The sequence below is a fragment of the Pseudopodoces humilis genome, chromosome 2 (assembly GCF_049639895.1).
Source record: "Pseudopodoces humilis isolate 2021_Gansu_Grassland_sample_001 chromosome 2, ASM4963989v1, whole genome shotgun sequence".
NCBI classification, from domain to species: domain Eukaryota; kingdom Metazoa; phylum Chordata; class Aves; order Passeriformes; family Paridae; genus Pseudopodoces; species Pseudopodoces humilis.
This window is the reverse complement of record NC_142201.1, coordinates 67,113,509-67,127,977: the sequence shown is the minus strand read 5'-3', so window position 1 is coordinate 67,127,977 and position 14,469 is coordinate 67,113,509. Positions and strand designations below refer to the sequence as shown.

General features: G+C 36.7%; 1 protein-coding gene across 1 annotated transcript in view; it reads left to right on the top strand.

Annotated features, from left to right (window-relative positions):
• The window catches only part of BRCA2 (BRCA2 DNA repair associated), a 34,425-nt gene that overhangs the window by 5,323 nt on the left and 14,633 nt on the right, over nucleotides 1-14,469 (top strand). Inside the window, exons 8-14 of the mRNA XM_088068100.1 lie at nucleotides 985-1,040; nucleotides 1,968-2,070; nucleotides 4,749-5,930; nucleotides 6,774-11,558; nucleotides 12,823-12,915; nucleotides 13,827-13,896; nucleotides 14,243-14,388. Coding sequence (XP_087924226.1) covers nucleotides 985-1,040; nucleotides 1,968-2,070; nucleotides 4,749-5,930; nucleotides 6,774-11,558; nucleotides 12,823-12,915; nucleotides 13,827-13,896; nucleotides 14,243-14,388 — 6,435 coding nt within the window. The remainder of the gene's footprint in view (nucleotides 1-984; nucleotides 1,041-1,967; nucleotides 2,071-4,748; nucleotides 5,931-6,773; nucleotides 11,559-12,822; nucleotides 12,916-13,826; nucleotides 13,897-14,242; nucleotides 14,389-14,469) is intronic.

The following is a 14,469-nucleotide window of genomic DNA, read 5'->3' as shown; positions in this document are numbered from 1 at the left end:
GAAAACTTTTCTGAAGTTTTCTTCCTTTATCTGAGGGGTTAGGGAATATAAATTTAGAAATAACATAGCAAAGCATAGAAAGAGGATTACATATGTTTGCTTTGCCCTATCACAAAACTAGAAATTATTGGGCTAAGTTAAATGGGTTTGTTTATGAAGTGTAAGAAGATGGCCTGCTGAGCAAACCTTCCAGCTGCAATGTTGTCTTCAGCATTTTTAGCCACTTTCACTGTGCCTGCCATCCTGTCAATCCAGTGAGACAGACTTGGATACTCATCCAATCTGAGACCTGAGCTCCTGGGTTCATATTTCCCAGGTTGTTTGGACGGGCAATTCCTGGAGCTCATGTACTGCACAGCTGCACAAACAGCTGTGTCAGCAGAGCTGTAAATGAGAATAAGTGGGTGATAATTGCTTCAGTGGTAATCAACAGTGATGATAAACATCAAGCCTTAACCTAAGGTGTTGGTGAAAGTGAGATTTCATTAGCATATGATAAGCAAAATGAAATTTGACTCAATGATTTGTTGATGAAAATTCTTGAGCAAATGGAAAGACCTGGATGTGTCTCCTTATTGCTCTTTTTCATGTTAAATTACCACTATATAAAGCATATTAAGAATGAATTCTAGGATTGGGAATCTCCTTTGGAATGCAGGGGGTGGTACTATTCACAAGGCTGTTGAGTTGTATCATTTTGGGTGTTCTTTGGTCCAGAAAGGTGTGAGTTGAAAAGAAGGGCTGGGGGAAGTATCCATACCTTAATGATGATGTTCTGGGAGCTGTGGTTTGAGCTCTCATTCTCCCATGTCTTGGATAAGCCTAGTATTTTATAGAACTTTCAGTTTTTAGTAGTTTATTTACAGTTTTGAGTGGAATTTAAAATAATCCAGTGAAAACCCTCCTAAAACACAGCTGTATTTGAACACACTCAGCAGATCACTCAGGAGAAAATAAATTTACTTGTCTGTCTTTCTTCTAAAGCTAGAGAGAATGATTCTATTTCTGAAGCAAAGAGACAGGATGGAAAGGCTGATACAGTAAGTAGTTCTAAGTGCTATGTTGTTCTTTAATTTCAGTTAAGCTATTTGGTTACATGTTTACATTCCTTGAGCCAAGAATAAAAAATCCTGTTGATTTCATTTTAAGCTTTCCTGTCTGTTTTTAAAAAAGTTACTGCTCACAAGACTAAATTTGCAATACATGGTTGTAGAATGTATTCTCACAAATAACCCTCTCCGAGGAATATTTTTTGCTATGCTTATTAAATAAAACCAAAGCAACCACTGCCCCCCAGATCACTTGGCTTCAACAGCACTCAGTATTATTCAGAGAGAAATCAAATCTAGGAATTATGTTACTTGTCTGAAGATTGGTTTGTCTGGCTTTTTCCCACCTCCGTCAAACTTTTGAAAGTTTTTCTTTGGGAACTGTACAACTTCTTGCTCTCAACTATTACAATCAAGAGTTGAAACTGAGTATTAATTTCAGTCCTTGGACAGTGGTAGGAAGAGTTCTTGCATAACTGGAGTTTGCCTCTTTGTATATGAAAGCTGAATGATTATTGAGACTGAAAACCGAGGATGGCACTAAAAGGATTCAATTACAAATTTAAGTTTGATCCTTAACGACCTGAAACTTCACAGTTAACAAACCGTTACAAGTGAAAATAAGCAAGATGTCTTTGTCCTTCCCCATATCTCCTTTGTTCCCTTTTTGAGAGGATTACAGTAAACTGCTGAACTTCACTGCCCTTAAGGTGACTTTAGAATGGAATCTGATTTGCATCAAAAATGGGGATTATCTGCTTATTTGTTTTTTCATGTGTACCTGTGAAAATGTTACCTTTCATTTTAAGAGATGGAGCATTAGTCAGGTACTGCAGTAAATGTTTAGAGTTCTGTCCTTGACTGTTACAGTGACACTTACTGGTACATAATGTAACAGCTTTTGTCTTTGATTTACAGATTTTGCACAAGCATGATAAATGTCCTCAGATAAGTGATGCAAGTATGCTGTCTGTACCAGATGCAGTAAAGCTAATTGCTGAAGATGACATCAGAGGTTTGGGTATGCATTGATGCTTTACCTAATGAGTATTCAGTGAAACAAGGCTTTGGATAAAACTACATTCTGTGTTTTGGGCTGTTGCTGTGTCTGGTTTGTTCTGCCAGCTGTGTACTCCCAGTCCCTGAGTTGATTTAGCCTTAAAAAAGGGAGTGTCTCTTGAGTCAGTGAATTAAATCAGTGTCCCGGTTAAGCTGTGAAATTTGGGTTACAGTGCCACTGGACAACAACCAGATTAATATTATGAAGTGTGTTCACTGCAGCTAAAGAGGTGAGGCTGTGGGAGAGCTGAGACAGAAAGCTGGTGCAGGCTCAAGGGGAAGCAAGACTACTGCTTCTAGCTATTGAACAGGCTTAACTTTACCATGAAATTTCATCCCAGCACTCACTATTCTGTGGTGAGCTTGTTTTTCAATCTTTATGTATCATTTCTTCATTTACTTCACCTGTTCAAAATAGATAGTTCAAAATGTGACATCCTTTTGGAAAAAGAATGTTTTTTATTTTTTAAATGGATGCAGAAAATATAGAAGACAAGGGGAAAAATATTTTCATTCTGTGCTTTTAAATCATGTTAGTGAACAAGTGAAAGTGTAAATTCCAGTGGAAGGTTTTTTGATTTTAGTTGAGAAATGATGGCAGAAGGGGAGATCATTACCAGAAATTTGTTCAGCATGCATGGATATAAAAGGGTTCTGTGGGGATTCACACTGGCTAGACAAGACAGTATATCCTTAGGATTTTGTCTCCTTATCTGAATTGAATGGCCTGCCCTAAAAATAATGTCTGGTGGTGCATGTAAGAATTGTGAAAGAATCAGTTTAGAATTTGATAAGGAGGGCTGAGAATGCTAGCAACAGGAAGCATTGTTGCTTGCAGAGTGATACAGGCCTGCTGTTTTTATACTGTAGGTTCAAATGTGCTGAAAAGAACATGAATAAATGTATTCAAGTAATCTGTAATTAGCAAAATACTTTTAAAAATTAAGGATAGATTGGTCTGTGTTCCAATAGGTGCTATTACATTGGATACTACAACAGAGAAGATCAGTTAAAACAGTGGCTGAGAAAATTAAGAGGGAAAGAAAGACCATTTGTCTTAGAGTTCAAAATAACTTGCAAATGCTTCCCTTTTCCTGTGTCTTCCCTTTTTGATAATAGTTATGCCATGTAATAAAGGACAGCTCCACATCTGTACCTTTCAGATGTTGGTTTTCTCTGGAATACTGTTATACGATCATAAAATACAGTAAGTTTTATTAGGTATACATTTTGTTTCAGTTAAAGAAAATAAGATCATAATATATCAAATCATCAAATAATACCGCCCTCCAGTGAGTTTAGAACTCAGAAGTAATTTCCCTGATTTTCATTTTTCCCTGGTATGAGATTATTCACTGCACAGACAGTATCTGCACAGTCTTTCAGATAATCTTTGTTTTCTTTAATCCTAAAAAATAATGTCTCTTGTTTAAGTAAAAACAAATAAGCTGTGTCTTTTTAGAAAGCTCTACTGACAACTTATCACAAGATGAAAGGATATGGACACAGAAGCTGTTTCAGAGGAACCTACTTTTGTAAAGGAAAATGACCTCAGTCTGTAGTTTTACAGTTTCTTCTTTTTGAGATCTCATTTACCACTCAGGCAAAAAATAGAAAGTAAAGAGAATGAGTAACTTCTGTGCCTACAACATCAGCATCAACCTAGACTGGATGTATTGCAAATAATTCGTTGTATGTGAGCAAGTACTGGGAAATCTTCTATGGACTTCCAAATGGAAAATCCTTTGGATATTAGGCTATTTAAAAGTTCTAGTAGGGGAAGTTATAGAGTTGTAAGTTAAAGAAATTGTACCTAAAAAGGCTACTGGAAAAAGTTAAGCTATTGTTTATGGGCCTAAGAAAAACAGGACTGTGGTGTTTTCCAGGTACTTTGTTATGATTTCTGTGATAGGAAAAAGCCTTAAAAAGTACTCTGTAAATGAAACCTGTTTTTGAATGTGTACTGTTCTGATAACTGGGCCTCATTCCATACATTTGAGAAAGTAATATTTTTATTTGGCATGTATAAGCTCTACAAAGTAGATTTTGGGTTATTTTTTCTCCATTGCATGTTATTTCTAAACACAAAAAATTCTCATTATTTTTCTAATGTTTGTGCCAATCATGGAACTACTTAAAAACTTCCTAGTCAATTAGAAGATTGAGAGTATTTCTAACTCTTTCTAGATACTGTGCTATTTTATATTATAGTAGAAGACAATAAATTCATCTTTGTAGAACAGTTTCTTTAGCTGCCAGCTGTAGATAAAAATAGGCAACTTCTTAACATTTCTGGTACCTACCATCAGGTATAAATTTTGGAAGAAAAAAATCAATATATTTACCTTGTCAAATTTACTACTTATTCTCTGTCTGTAGAGGGAAAAAAATACTGGTTTGAGACAGCCAGGTTTCATCTTGGCATCCTTAGCCCCTACGGAGCTTGGGAGGCCAGGGTGTTACATGCATTTCCTTTGCCTCCTGTTTCCTCTATCAGCTGCTTACATTTTTTATCAACTCACTCCTAAGTAAAGGTAATGACTATAAAATTGAAAGCTCTGTTTACCAATACTGTTCCCAAGTTATTTCCTAAAGCTTATTTTCTTCTTGTCCTCTCTCTATCTTCTCTAAATTCCTTAGAGTCGGAGGTGTTAGATGGCTTACTGGGTGAGATGGATAGCTTTGAGGACACATTCAACATGCCAGCTGAGCCCAGTGGAACTCTTCTGCTGATGCCACATGCTCTGGATGCAGTAGAGAAATATGAGATAAATCCAGATAAAACACAAGAAAAGGGAGTTGTTCCCTCTCAGCAGCCTAATGGAAGAAAGAATGGCATTTCACAGGAAGTCAGAACAAGTAGCTGGACTGAAAACAGCCACTGTACTCAAGTGAACTGTTCTTTACTCCGAAACACCAGTGAAGATACAGGGGATGGTAAAGATGGCTGTTTAATAGGACATGAAAAAGAATTGGAGTCTCTTAGGAACGCAGGAGATGTGCATGATTATAGAACACACAAGTCCTTTGAGAACGAGAGGTCTGTGAAAGAAGGCGTGCAGTCTCCATCAAGCCAGTGGTCTCAACTGAATCTATCTGATCTTGATGTAACTCACCTGGAGATGTCTGTATGTAGCTCTCCACCCTCCAACTTACGTAGAGAGGAGAATTTAGAAGAAAAGTCATTACTAATGGCCAAGGATGATGCTATGGAAACATCTCTACTGAACTCTTCAGGCTTGATGAAAACACAAAAGCTGTTGAGTGTCGATTTCTCAGAAAAATGCTATGAAATGAAAAACACTGAAAACAACACATCGGAAATAACTCCAGTAAAATCTGTGTCATTGGGTGTTCAAGATCCAGAGCTAGTAAAAGGGTGTGCAGCTGAGGTTTCCAAAACGAGCTTCTTAAACTGTAATTCTTTATTAACTGATCGTGCAAATGTCACAGAGTATTCTGTAGTCTACGGTGGCAACTTTTCCAAGCATTTAAAAGCAACTTCTAAATCTGTCATAACTGATGTTCTGTCTCACCCAGTTGTGTGTAGTGCCACATCTCCAGATAACTGTGATGACTTACACTTAAGAAATAGTGAAAATACTCTTACAAAGTCTGGTTTTAAAAACCTGAAGATGTTACCCAGCTTGAGAAAGAGATCTAAGAACTTTATTTATAGAATAAATAATACTTTACTCTATCAAGAAGAAAAAATACAAAAAGAAGTAACCTCTGAATCACCTATTCATACTGTATTGCCACATTTGGAATCTGATTCATGTGAATTTAGAGGCTGTCTGGTGGCCAGTGATGTTGAGCAAGGTATATTATTAAGCTTTTCATCATTTGTGGAGCATTCATTATTTGTTATGAGCATTTCATATAAATCTTTCAGATAAAATCATGTAAAATCTTGGGTTTCTGGAAAAGTAGCTGGGCAATTGGGAAACAACATATGGGATTGGTCTGTAACACAGTGATAAGGATAGCATCATTTTCAAGTAATCTTGTGCTAACTTTTCTCATTACAGGTTAGTTTCTGGAGTAGAAACTTCCACCCTGAGCCATTATGCTAATTGACGAGCTTGGTTATCTTTGTCAATGATGGTTTTACATCCATAATGTCAAGGGCCATTTTGTCTGAGTTGGTAAATTCTAAGCGATCATAAAGAATGTTAAAGTTGTATGGGTTTTTTTCCTATAATTAGGTGCTTTAAGATCGTATATCCATCTCTTCCAAAAGCACAAAATATTTTAAAAAACAATATAATGAAAGCAAGCACATGCTTCTATTTTTAGAAGCTGTTGTTCTTGCTAGAATAATTACTTTAGGAGTTGAAGTACTTTAAATTTGAAACAAATCCTTACGTTGAGACACAAAGAGATGAAGCCCACCTTCTCAAATTTCATTACAACTAAAAATTTATTTAGTATTTTTTACCTGGTAGCCTTAACTGCAGCCAAATCTCATTAGAATATCATTAGGTTAAACAGGCCTCCAGCCTTGCCAAGGCGTTTGCATTTGAAAACAAAAGTGATACTTCGAGTTCTGCTGTTGAGCTTGTGTAGAAATTATCTAATCCGCCAAAATTTTATGAAAATCTGAATCTACATTTGTTTGAATACATTTGTTCATGTTGTTCTCTGTAATGTCTTGTCTTGTAGACCACTTTCTTCCTGCTGAGAGAAAGCATTTGGAATCAAATACCAGGACAAAGAACTTGAGCACTTCTGCTTTAAAAATGGATATAATGGATAACTCATCTGATAATGCCTTCAGTGATAGGCTGAAACAACAAGACCTGAGAGACTTGGGAGAAAATGCAAGAGAGGAACAACCTGCTACATCAATAAAATGCTTGGAAGTATCTAATACACTGAAAGAAGACACAACAAATTCTTTAAATAGTGAGATTGTTTTAAATATAAAACGTAAAGTTCTGACTTCGGCATGCCTAATGGCAAGAAAGCGTTCGAGATTTCTCCCTAAAAGCTGTGCTTTAGGGAAAGGTGAAGAAGATAAGGATATGAGTGCTAAAGTGAATGATGGAGCTGCTGTACCTCAGAGCCCGAAAGAACTTGGGTTTTCTCACAGGGGCAAGGAACTCTTGGTTGATAATCAGGATGAGACTACATCTGTGACAAACAGCAGTTCTGTTAATACATTGTGTCAGATCAACTTTGGCATAACTGGAGTCAGTAGTGACTGTTGCAATAAATTATCACCCAACAAAAGGAATGCTACAGAGCAGAGGTCAGGAGTTGACTGTAGAGAAGTACACAGACCCATGGGAATAAACTACTCAGAAAATGACAGTACTGGATTAAAACAGGGGGAGAAAACAAATGCAGTTGCCTTTTCAGAGGATGTAGCCAACAATGAAGACCCAAAGCAAGCTGAAAACAGCAAAAGCCTTCAAGTAGCTGCACTCAGTAATGTAGCTGTAGACATTTCTAAAGAATTATTAGATTGTGTAGATAATAATTCTTTAAATGAAATAATGTCTGCAGAAGATAAACAAGTAGCATCTATGTATTCCAGCAAAAAGCCGAATAAGAACTTAAAGTGTAAAGGGGAATCATCAGGGAATCTTAATGCATGCAGTTTGAATCTGGGCTTCAGTGGCTTTCAGACTGCTTCCAATAAGCAGATTAAATTCTCTGAAGCCAGTATAGCAAAAGGCAGAATGCTGTTCAAGGATATTGAAAATGAATGCTTTGAAGCCTCTTCCATGGAAAGAGTCAGAAACTTTTCACATCAAGTTAAAAAGGAAAATACATTATTCTCAAATTCAAAAAGCAAGTTGGGCAGTAATTTACCTGATTCCTCAGATTCACAGGCAAGTTTTCTTGAGCCCAGGCATACACAGTTTACTCCACATAAAGTTGGCTTGTGTAAAAGCTTTCCTAGAACCCCACAGACCTTGCAAGAAGCAAATCAAACCTTGACGGCAAGCCAAGAAGCTGAAATTGCTGAACTTTCCAGTATCTTGGAAGAAACAGGTAGTCAGTTTGAATTTACACAGTTTAGAAAGCAAAGTAATACAATACCAAGTCATGGCTTGCAGCAATTAGGAACTGTAGAAACACATGGAACAAGGAATGTAGAAAATATTTCTGAAACAAGGAAAGATGTGGAGGTTTGTAGCACTTTTAAATCAGAAAATCGAGTAAAAAATGACAAGTGTACTCAGGAGGAAGACACAAATGAAGACTCTGAATTGGTGGAAAATGAAAAAGAAAATGCAGTGGTTTTCCACAAAAATGACAAAAAGGTTACTTTTACTAACTTAGACACAAATGAAAGTAGAAGATTTGATGAGAGCTTTCCCATAGCTAAGCAGGACAGCTTTTCTAATTTCATAGGCTTTACTTCAGCTGCAGGTAAAAAAATAAATATTTCAAAGGCAGCTTTGAGCAGGTCTGCAGAGCTCTTCAGAGACTTGGATGATGATAACTATTTGTTTAAATCTTCTGAAACTGGTACTAGATGTCACAATTCAAATGGATCTGTGTCTTCTAACATTAATTTTTTCAAATGCCTGACAAAAGAAAGCAAAGTAAAAACTGTTTGTGTTTCAGATTTCAAAAGCATGAATGCTGTTTCCCACACAGATTCTGTTTCCTACCATGCACAGAATAAAAATGAGGAAAATACTAGTGCAGCATTCAAGGAAAATATGGAAAATAAGGCAAAAATATCAGTAAATAATAGTGAAAATGTTAGCTTTGATAGTATTAACATTATCAACAGCCTATTATCCACTAAAAATCATAAACAGAATTATAACATTTCTGAACAAATTTTGAATCGAGGAAATGATGAAGGCATTTTGCAAGACAACTCATTAGATGTAACATGTCTAGAAGATGCTGTTATGACTGCCGAAGAGCACAGTTTAAATACGTCATACAAAATGGAAAACCAGTCTCCTAAGCAGACAGGAGAAGATAGAAAGGAAGATGAATATTTGTCACCAAAACTTCAGACTCCAGCTGATGGTGATATATCCATTCCTGATGCAGCTTTGGATCATTCTCTCCCCTTGTTCAGCATACAGTGTGGAGAAGGAGACGTAAATGTTTTGGAGAATTCTGATAAAGAAAAAACAAACTGTAAAAATGTGGAAGAAGATACCACTCATGATAAGGACCTGCTAGTGAATGAAAGCAGGATAAAAATAGGTTCTTGCCATCATTATCAAATACCTCTTGAACAAGAGGTAAATGTGGGGAAAAATGAAGTGGAAGGGGGTTTTATAACTGGTTTTCATACTGCTAGTGGCAAGAAAATAGCAATTGCTGATGGATTTTTGGCTAAAGCAGAACAGTTTTTTGCAGATGTTGATGTTGGAAAGGAACATAATGACAATTTTGAGAACCTCATCAAGGAAAGGATATGTGGCAAGAACTGTGTTAAAGACTGTGATTTATGTATTGAAAGCATTGCTCAGTGTGACTCAGAAAAACTCAATTTTAATGAAAAGATTGTCCCTGAAGAGCTTGGAGATCAGTTTAATCAGGCAATAGAGAGCTGTCATATTAAACATGCTGCAATTCTTGATCCTGCTAAAGCAGATACATTTGTTGACCTAGGTGAAGCTTATGAAGGGGGTTTGGTATCTTCACACATACATGAAAAAGCTGATGTCAGACCTGGAAAGACAGAATTGGAATCCCTTACAGGACAGAAGAGTGATGCTTTAAGAACTCATTTGTCTGAAGATGGAAAATTCCTTGCAGAGGAAAAGGTGGACTGCTCACCAAGAAAGAGGGGTGATTCAGAAAACACAGATGATTTTCCTGGGCACTCTGCTGCATCTCTGCATTTAATGAAGGTACCATGTGACCTCAAAGACAACTGTATGCCTGGAGATACAAAAAATGCTTTATTTGTTGAGGAGAGCAACAATAAAGCTGATCAATCACCCCTCTTAGATTCAAAAAGTAGCTGCTCTTACATGAATGGTGACAGTATGGAATTCGACTTAGAACATTTAAATGAACTGTCTGCTGATAAAAATTGCTACACAGACACCATAGCTACTGCTTGCCAAAACCGGTCACTAGTCAGTCTTCCTGAAGAGGAAACTAATTTGAACAGGTTAAATGAAACAGCACTTAAAGGTGAAACTCAAGGGAGTGATTTGAAACAAACAGTGTTTAGCACAGCAAAAGGGAAAGCTGTGTCCATTTCAGAAAGTGCATTAGCAAGAGTCAGACAAATGTTTCAAGACTGCAGTGAAGCTGTAAAATATGAAATTGAGTCTAACTCGAGAACAAATCAAACAGAAATTGCTAGAAATTCATCTGTAGTCCTTCATGTTGAGTGTCCTAATTCTGCTAAATTTTTTAATGCTACAACAAGTGAAGAGGTTAATTCAGCTGCATCCCAATTTATTAAAGTAAATGCAATTGCTGAGGAAGAAGGTGACCAAGAAAGAAACACATTTTCAGATGCAAAGTCTGTTTCAAATTCTCAGAAGCAATCCTTTGAGCAGAATATTAAGCTTTTAGGGCACTTTGTTCCAAATAAGCAGATAAAGCCATCAGATGCTTCTACCAACAGTTTTGGATTCTTTAGTACAGCAAGTGGAAAGCCTGCAGAGCTTTCAGAAGAGTCACTCAGGAAAGCTAGACAACTCTTTTCTGAAATGGAAGGTAATCATTCACCACATGTACAAGAAGCATTTTTAGTTGAGAAAGATGCTGAAGAGTCTAAAATGCACACTGAAGTACTTGCTAGGAAAATGCAGGTAGTGTCTTCAAAAGGGGAAGAAAATACCAGCCCTGAATTGATTTCAAATTCTGCTTTTGGCTTCAGCACTGCTAGTGGAAAGCAGGTAAATGTTTCTAAAGATGCCTATCAAAAAGCAAAGGCAATTTTAGAAGAATCTGATCATTTTTTGAGTAGTGGGCTTTGCACTACAGATCAGCTTAGTTCAATTAAAGACAGTGGTCAGCATGTAAAATCTTTAACAGATAAGGTGATCTCAGAATTCAAAACTGAAAAAAGCTGCAATCAAGACTCTGACTTAGAAAGCATCTGCCCTCTAGAAATAAAGTATTTTCCAAGCACTTACCATGTCAAAATGCCTGAGCACACACGATGCAATCAGAAAAACAAGCAGTTAACATCATTTAAAAACAGCTTTCAGCAAGAGAAAACAGAGTCTTTCGGAAAAGGGCTGGATATGGGGTCAGAACCAGAGTCTGAAGCAATTTCATGCAGTTCTACTGCTAAAGCAGAAATTAGTATTAATCTTCTCCAAAGTCCAAAAAGTTACTTGGAAGTAGAGGCTGTAGAAAGTGCAAGAGCTTTTATGGAAGACAGTTTTTCCAGTTCTGGAGTACAAATTAATGCTGCGCAGACCTTCAGTGGCAGACTGGATAAAAACTTCCAAAATAAGACCTTTGGGAAGAGGCACTTTGATGAAAACAACTCACTTGGTAAGTGTTTTATCGTACATATGTTCAACTCCATACTTCTGCATAGTGGATTGCTTTAGGTTTTGGGGTTTTTTTGCATGTCACGTTGATTTTTAGATCACAGACATTCAAGTTCTTTCTCTGGTTGTCAATGACAAAAGCTCTTTTTGTTGCAGGGTAGTTCATCCACTCTTTGCAGGCTTAAATGTGCACAGTAGAAGCTGAATTTGTGATTAGTAATTTTGAAGGTGTACAGGTTTGCCGTTTTACCATAAACTTACAGAAGAAAGTTGCTGCTCCTTTTGTCCCTGAGCAGACTTCCTTTTTTTTTCTCTCTGTACAAATCTAGAGTTTTTTCATTGAAAAATGAGTAGCAGTATTTTCATTTTCACCTTTTTGTGCATTGTAGGTGAGGACTATGTTTTGCTTGCATCAAGATTATTAATCTGATATGAAAAATAGTTGCTGGTCTAAAAGCAGTTTCTTGCCTTCTAAAACTGATCTGTCTAGGGCTGAAGTGTTATTTGTATTACTTGATGAATTTGTATTTGTATGAAAGTGAATTTGTATTACTTGATGCTTGCACAGACACCCAGACCAGTTCAGGGAGGGACCTGGGCTAGCTGAAAACTCCCTTGTGGAAGAGGAGATTGCAGCAGAGTCCCTGTGTGCATGCACAGGTCCAGGTGCAAAGGTCAGACAGGCTAGCACTGGAAAGTTTGTGTAGGTGGCAAAAGCCAGGCAACGACTCCTACCAAACCAGCTTGAAACAACTGAGCCACAGCTGAGCCCTGACCTTAGTTACAGCTTCTGTAAAAGATGAGTTACTCTTAGAAGGTTGGAGGGACTCCTTAGTTACTGAAAGTTCAAAGAGAGATGCAGGTGAAGTGCACTGTGAGAGCTGTGCTGCTGGAGTGCACTGTGATCCTCTTTCTGAGGCAAACTGAGTATGTTTGGTAACTTCAGACTTACAGACTTCATTTTGGGTGGAAAAGAATTACTGGTCACAAAAGTTTAATAACAGACTTCATTATATGGAGTTTTGTTGTCACTCTTAGTAACACAATATGCAGTCATTCTGTACAGCAGAAACTTCTGCAATTTGTGGTGAGGTGGCTCTGTGTTTGAAAAGGCTATTTAAGACATGTCACCTGAAAACTCACTAATTCTGCTTGCCCTGTAAGTAACTGTAATTAGAAATGTAATTTAGAAATTACAGTTATACAATTGATTAGAAACTGAACTTGAGAGGAACATCACTTTTAAAACTGTGTTTTTATTCTAGGTGAACCTCCAATTAAGAGGCAGCTTCTGCATGAATTTAACAGAACAAAGAATTCCCCCAGGTCTTTGAAAGCTTCAAAAAGCACCCCTGATGGTAATTTTAGTCATCTTGTGTTCTAAGCAGTAATCCAGTGTCAGTTGTTATCTCGAGAATTCTTCAATTTCCAATAACCTATCATATGATAAGTTTGCTTAACTATTCCATTTATCAATATATTCATGGAAATTCAGGAAAGCTGCTCTGATAGTGTCTCTGAAGACTTGAAGTCACGTGATGAATGATATGCCTTATTGCATACAGACTCTAAATATATTCCTTCTGCAAGAGCTCTGGTTTAATTTCCAGTTCAGTAGGAACTTACCCACTCTCTCACAATCGTAAATCTCACCAATTCTAGTCTCAGTAGGAAGAATGCATTTTATTGATCAATCTACAGAATATATTTTATTGATTAACTTTGTGTAGATACTTACTGGTAAGATACTTACTGTATAGTTACTTCTCATATGAAACTTCCTCCTTGCAGCCTAAGGGCATAGTACAAATGTGTTTACATTCCAGGCAGATATGATTTAATTATGTTGATAATTCCAAGATAAGTGTGTCATTCAATAATGGAAGGAGGAGTTTGTGCAAATGTGCCTTTTTCTGTTGTAACTTCAAATAAAAGAATGAAAATTGCTGAAAGAGTTCTAAATTGAATGGTAAGCCTGCTTGGAGTTAAATACATGATAAATATTTCCCTTTCAGGAGCCTAAAAATATTTTGCTGGCCCTCAAACACAAACTCTTGAGAGCTCAGCACTGTGAACACTTTTCCTTTAGATCTCTCTAGGAAGATGTTTAAACAAACATTTTTGGGGGCGGGAAGGACTAAAGCTGTTTAAATTCACTCTGAAAAGTTTTCTATATATCATTAATATAGATAAAATATGTACTGTAAATTTGTTTTTAATCTATGTAATGTGTCATTCCAAACATTTTTTTTTTCTGATTATCTTACAGGCATTTTTAAAGACAGAAGAAAATTTATGTACAGTGTGCCTTTAAAACCCATAACTTGTCAGCCTTTTGGGTGAGAAATTTGAGAGTTCTTCTTTGTAACTGTATAAAAATATACAGTAACAATGTACTACCCAACTTTATAAAAGACAAAATAAATATTAAGTTACCGTATATAGCACAGGCTGCTACAGTAGACCAGTGAGATACTAAACAATCTATACAATATTACACTTCTTTTACTGTGTTTTCTCAATAGATAGAAGTATTCTGTTCTTAAAATATCAAGGACTGATATTTTGTCTTTTCATTGATACAGAATTGAGATTTGTATTACTAACTTAAGAATACAAAACTTCAGACAAAGATTTTTGTCAGGAAGATGAAATCTGTATGCTTAAATGTTTTCATTTCTGTAGGTCAACTAAAGAACGACAAGAAGTCAAGAATCCTACTCTTACTCTGCCAGATCAAGACTTCAGAGGATTCCAATCTAAACCTGTCATTTTTCAGCACTGTGCTCTCAGGCACTCTTCAGATGTTGCTGCAGAGGTTTCCACTCCCTGTAAGGTCTTGGCAGAAGAGAGTGAAGAAATGAGAAGTTTGTATAAATCTGGTAAAGCTGCTAAAACTTTTATTCCACCCT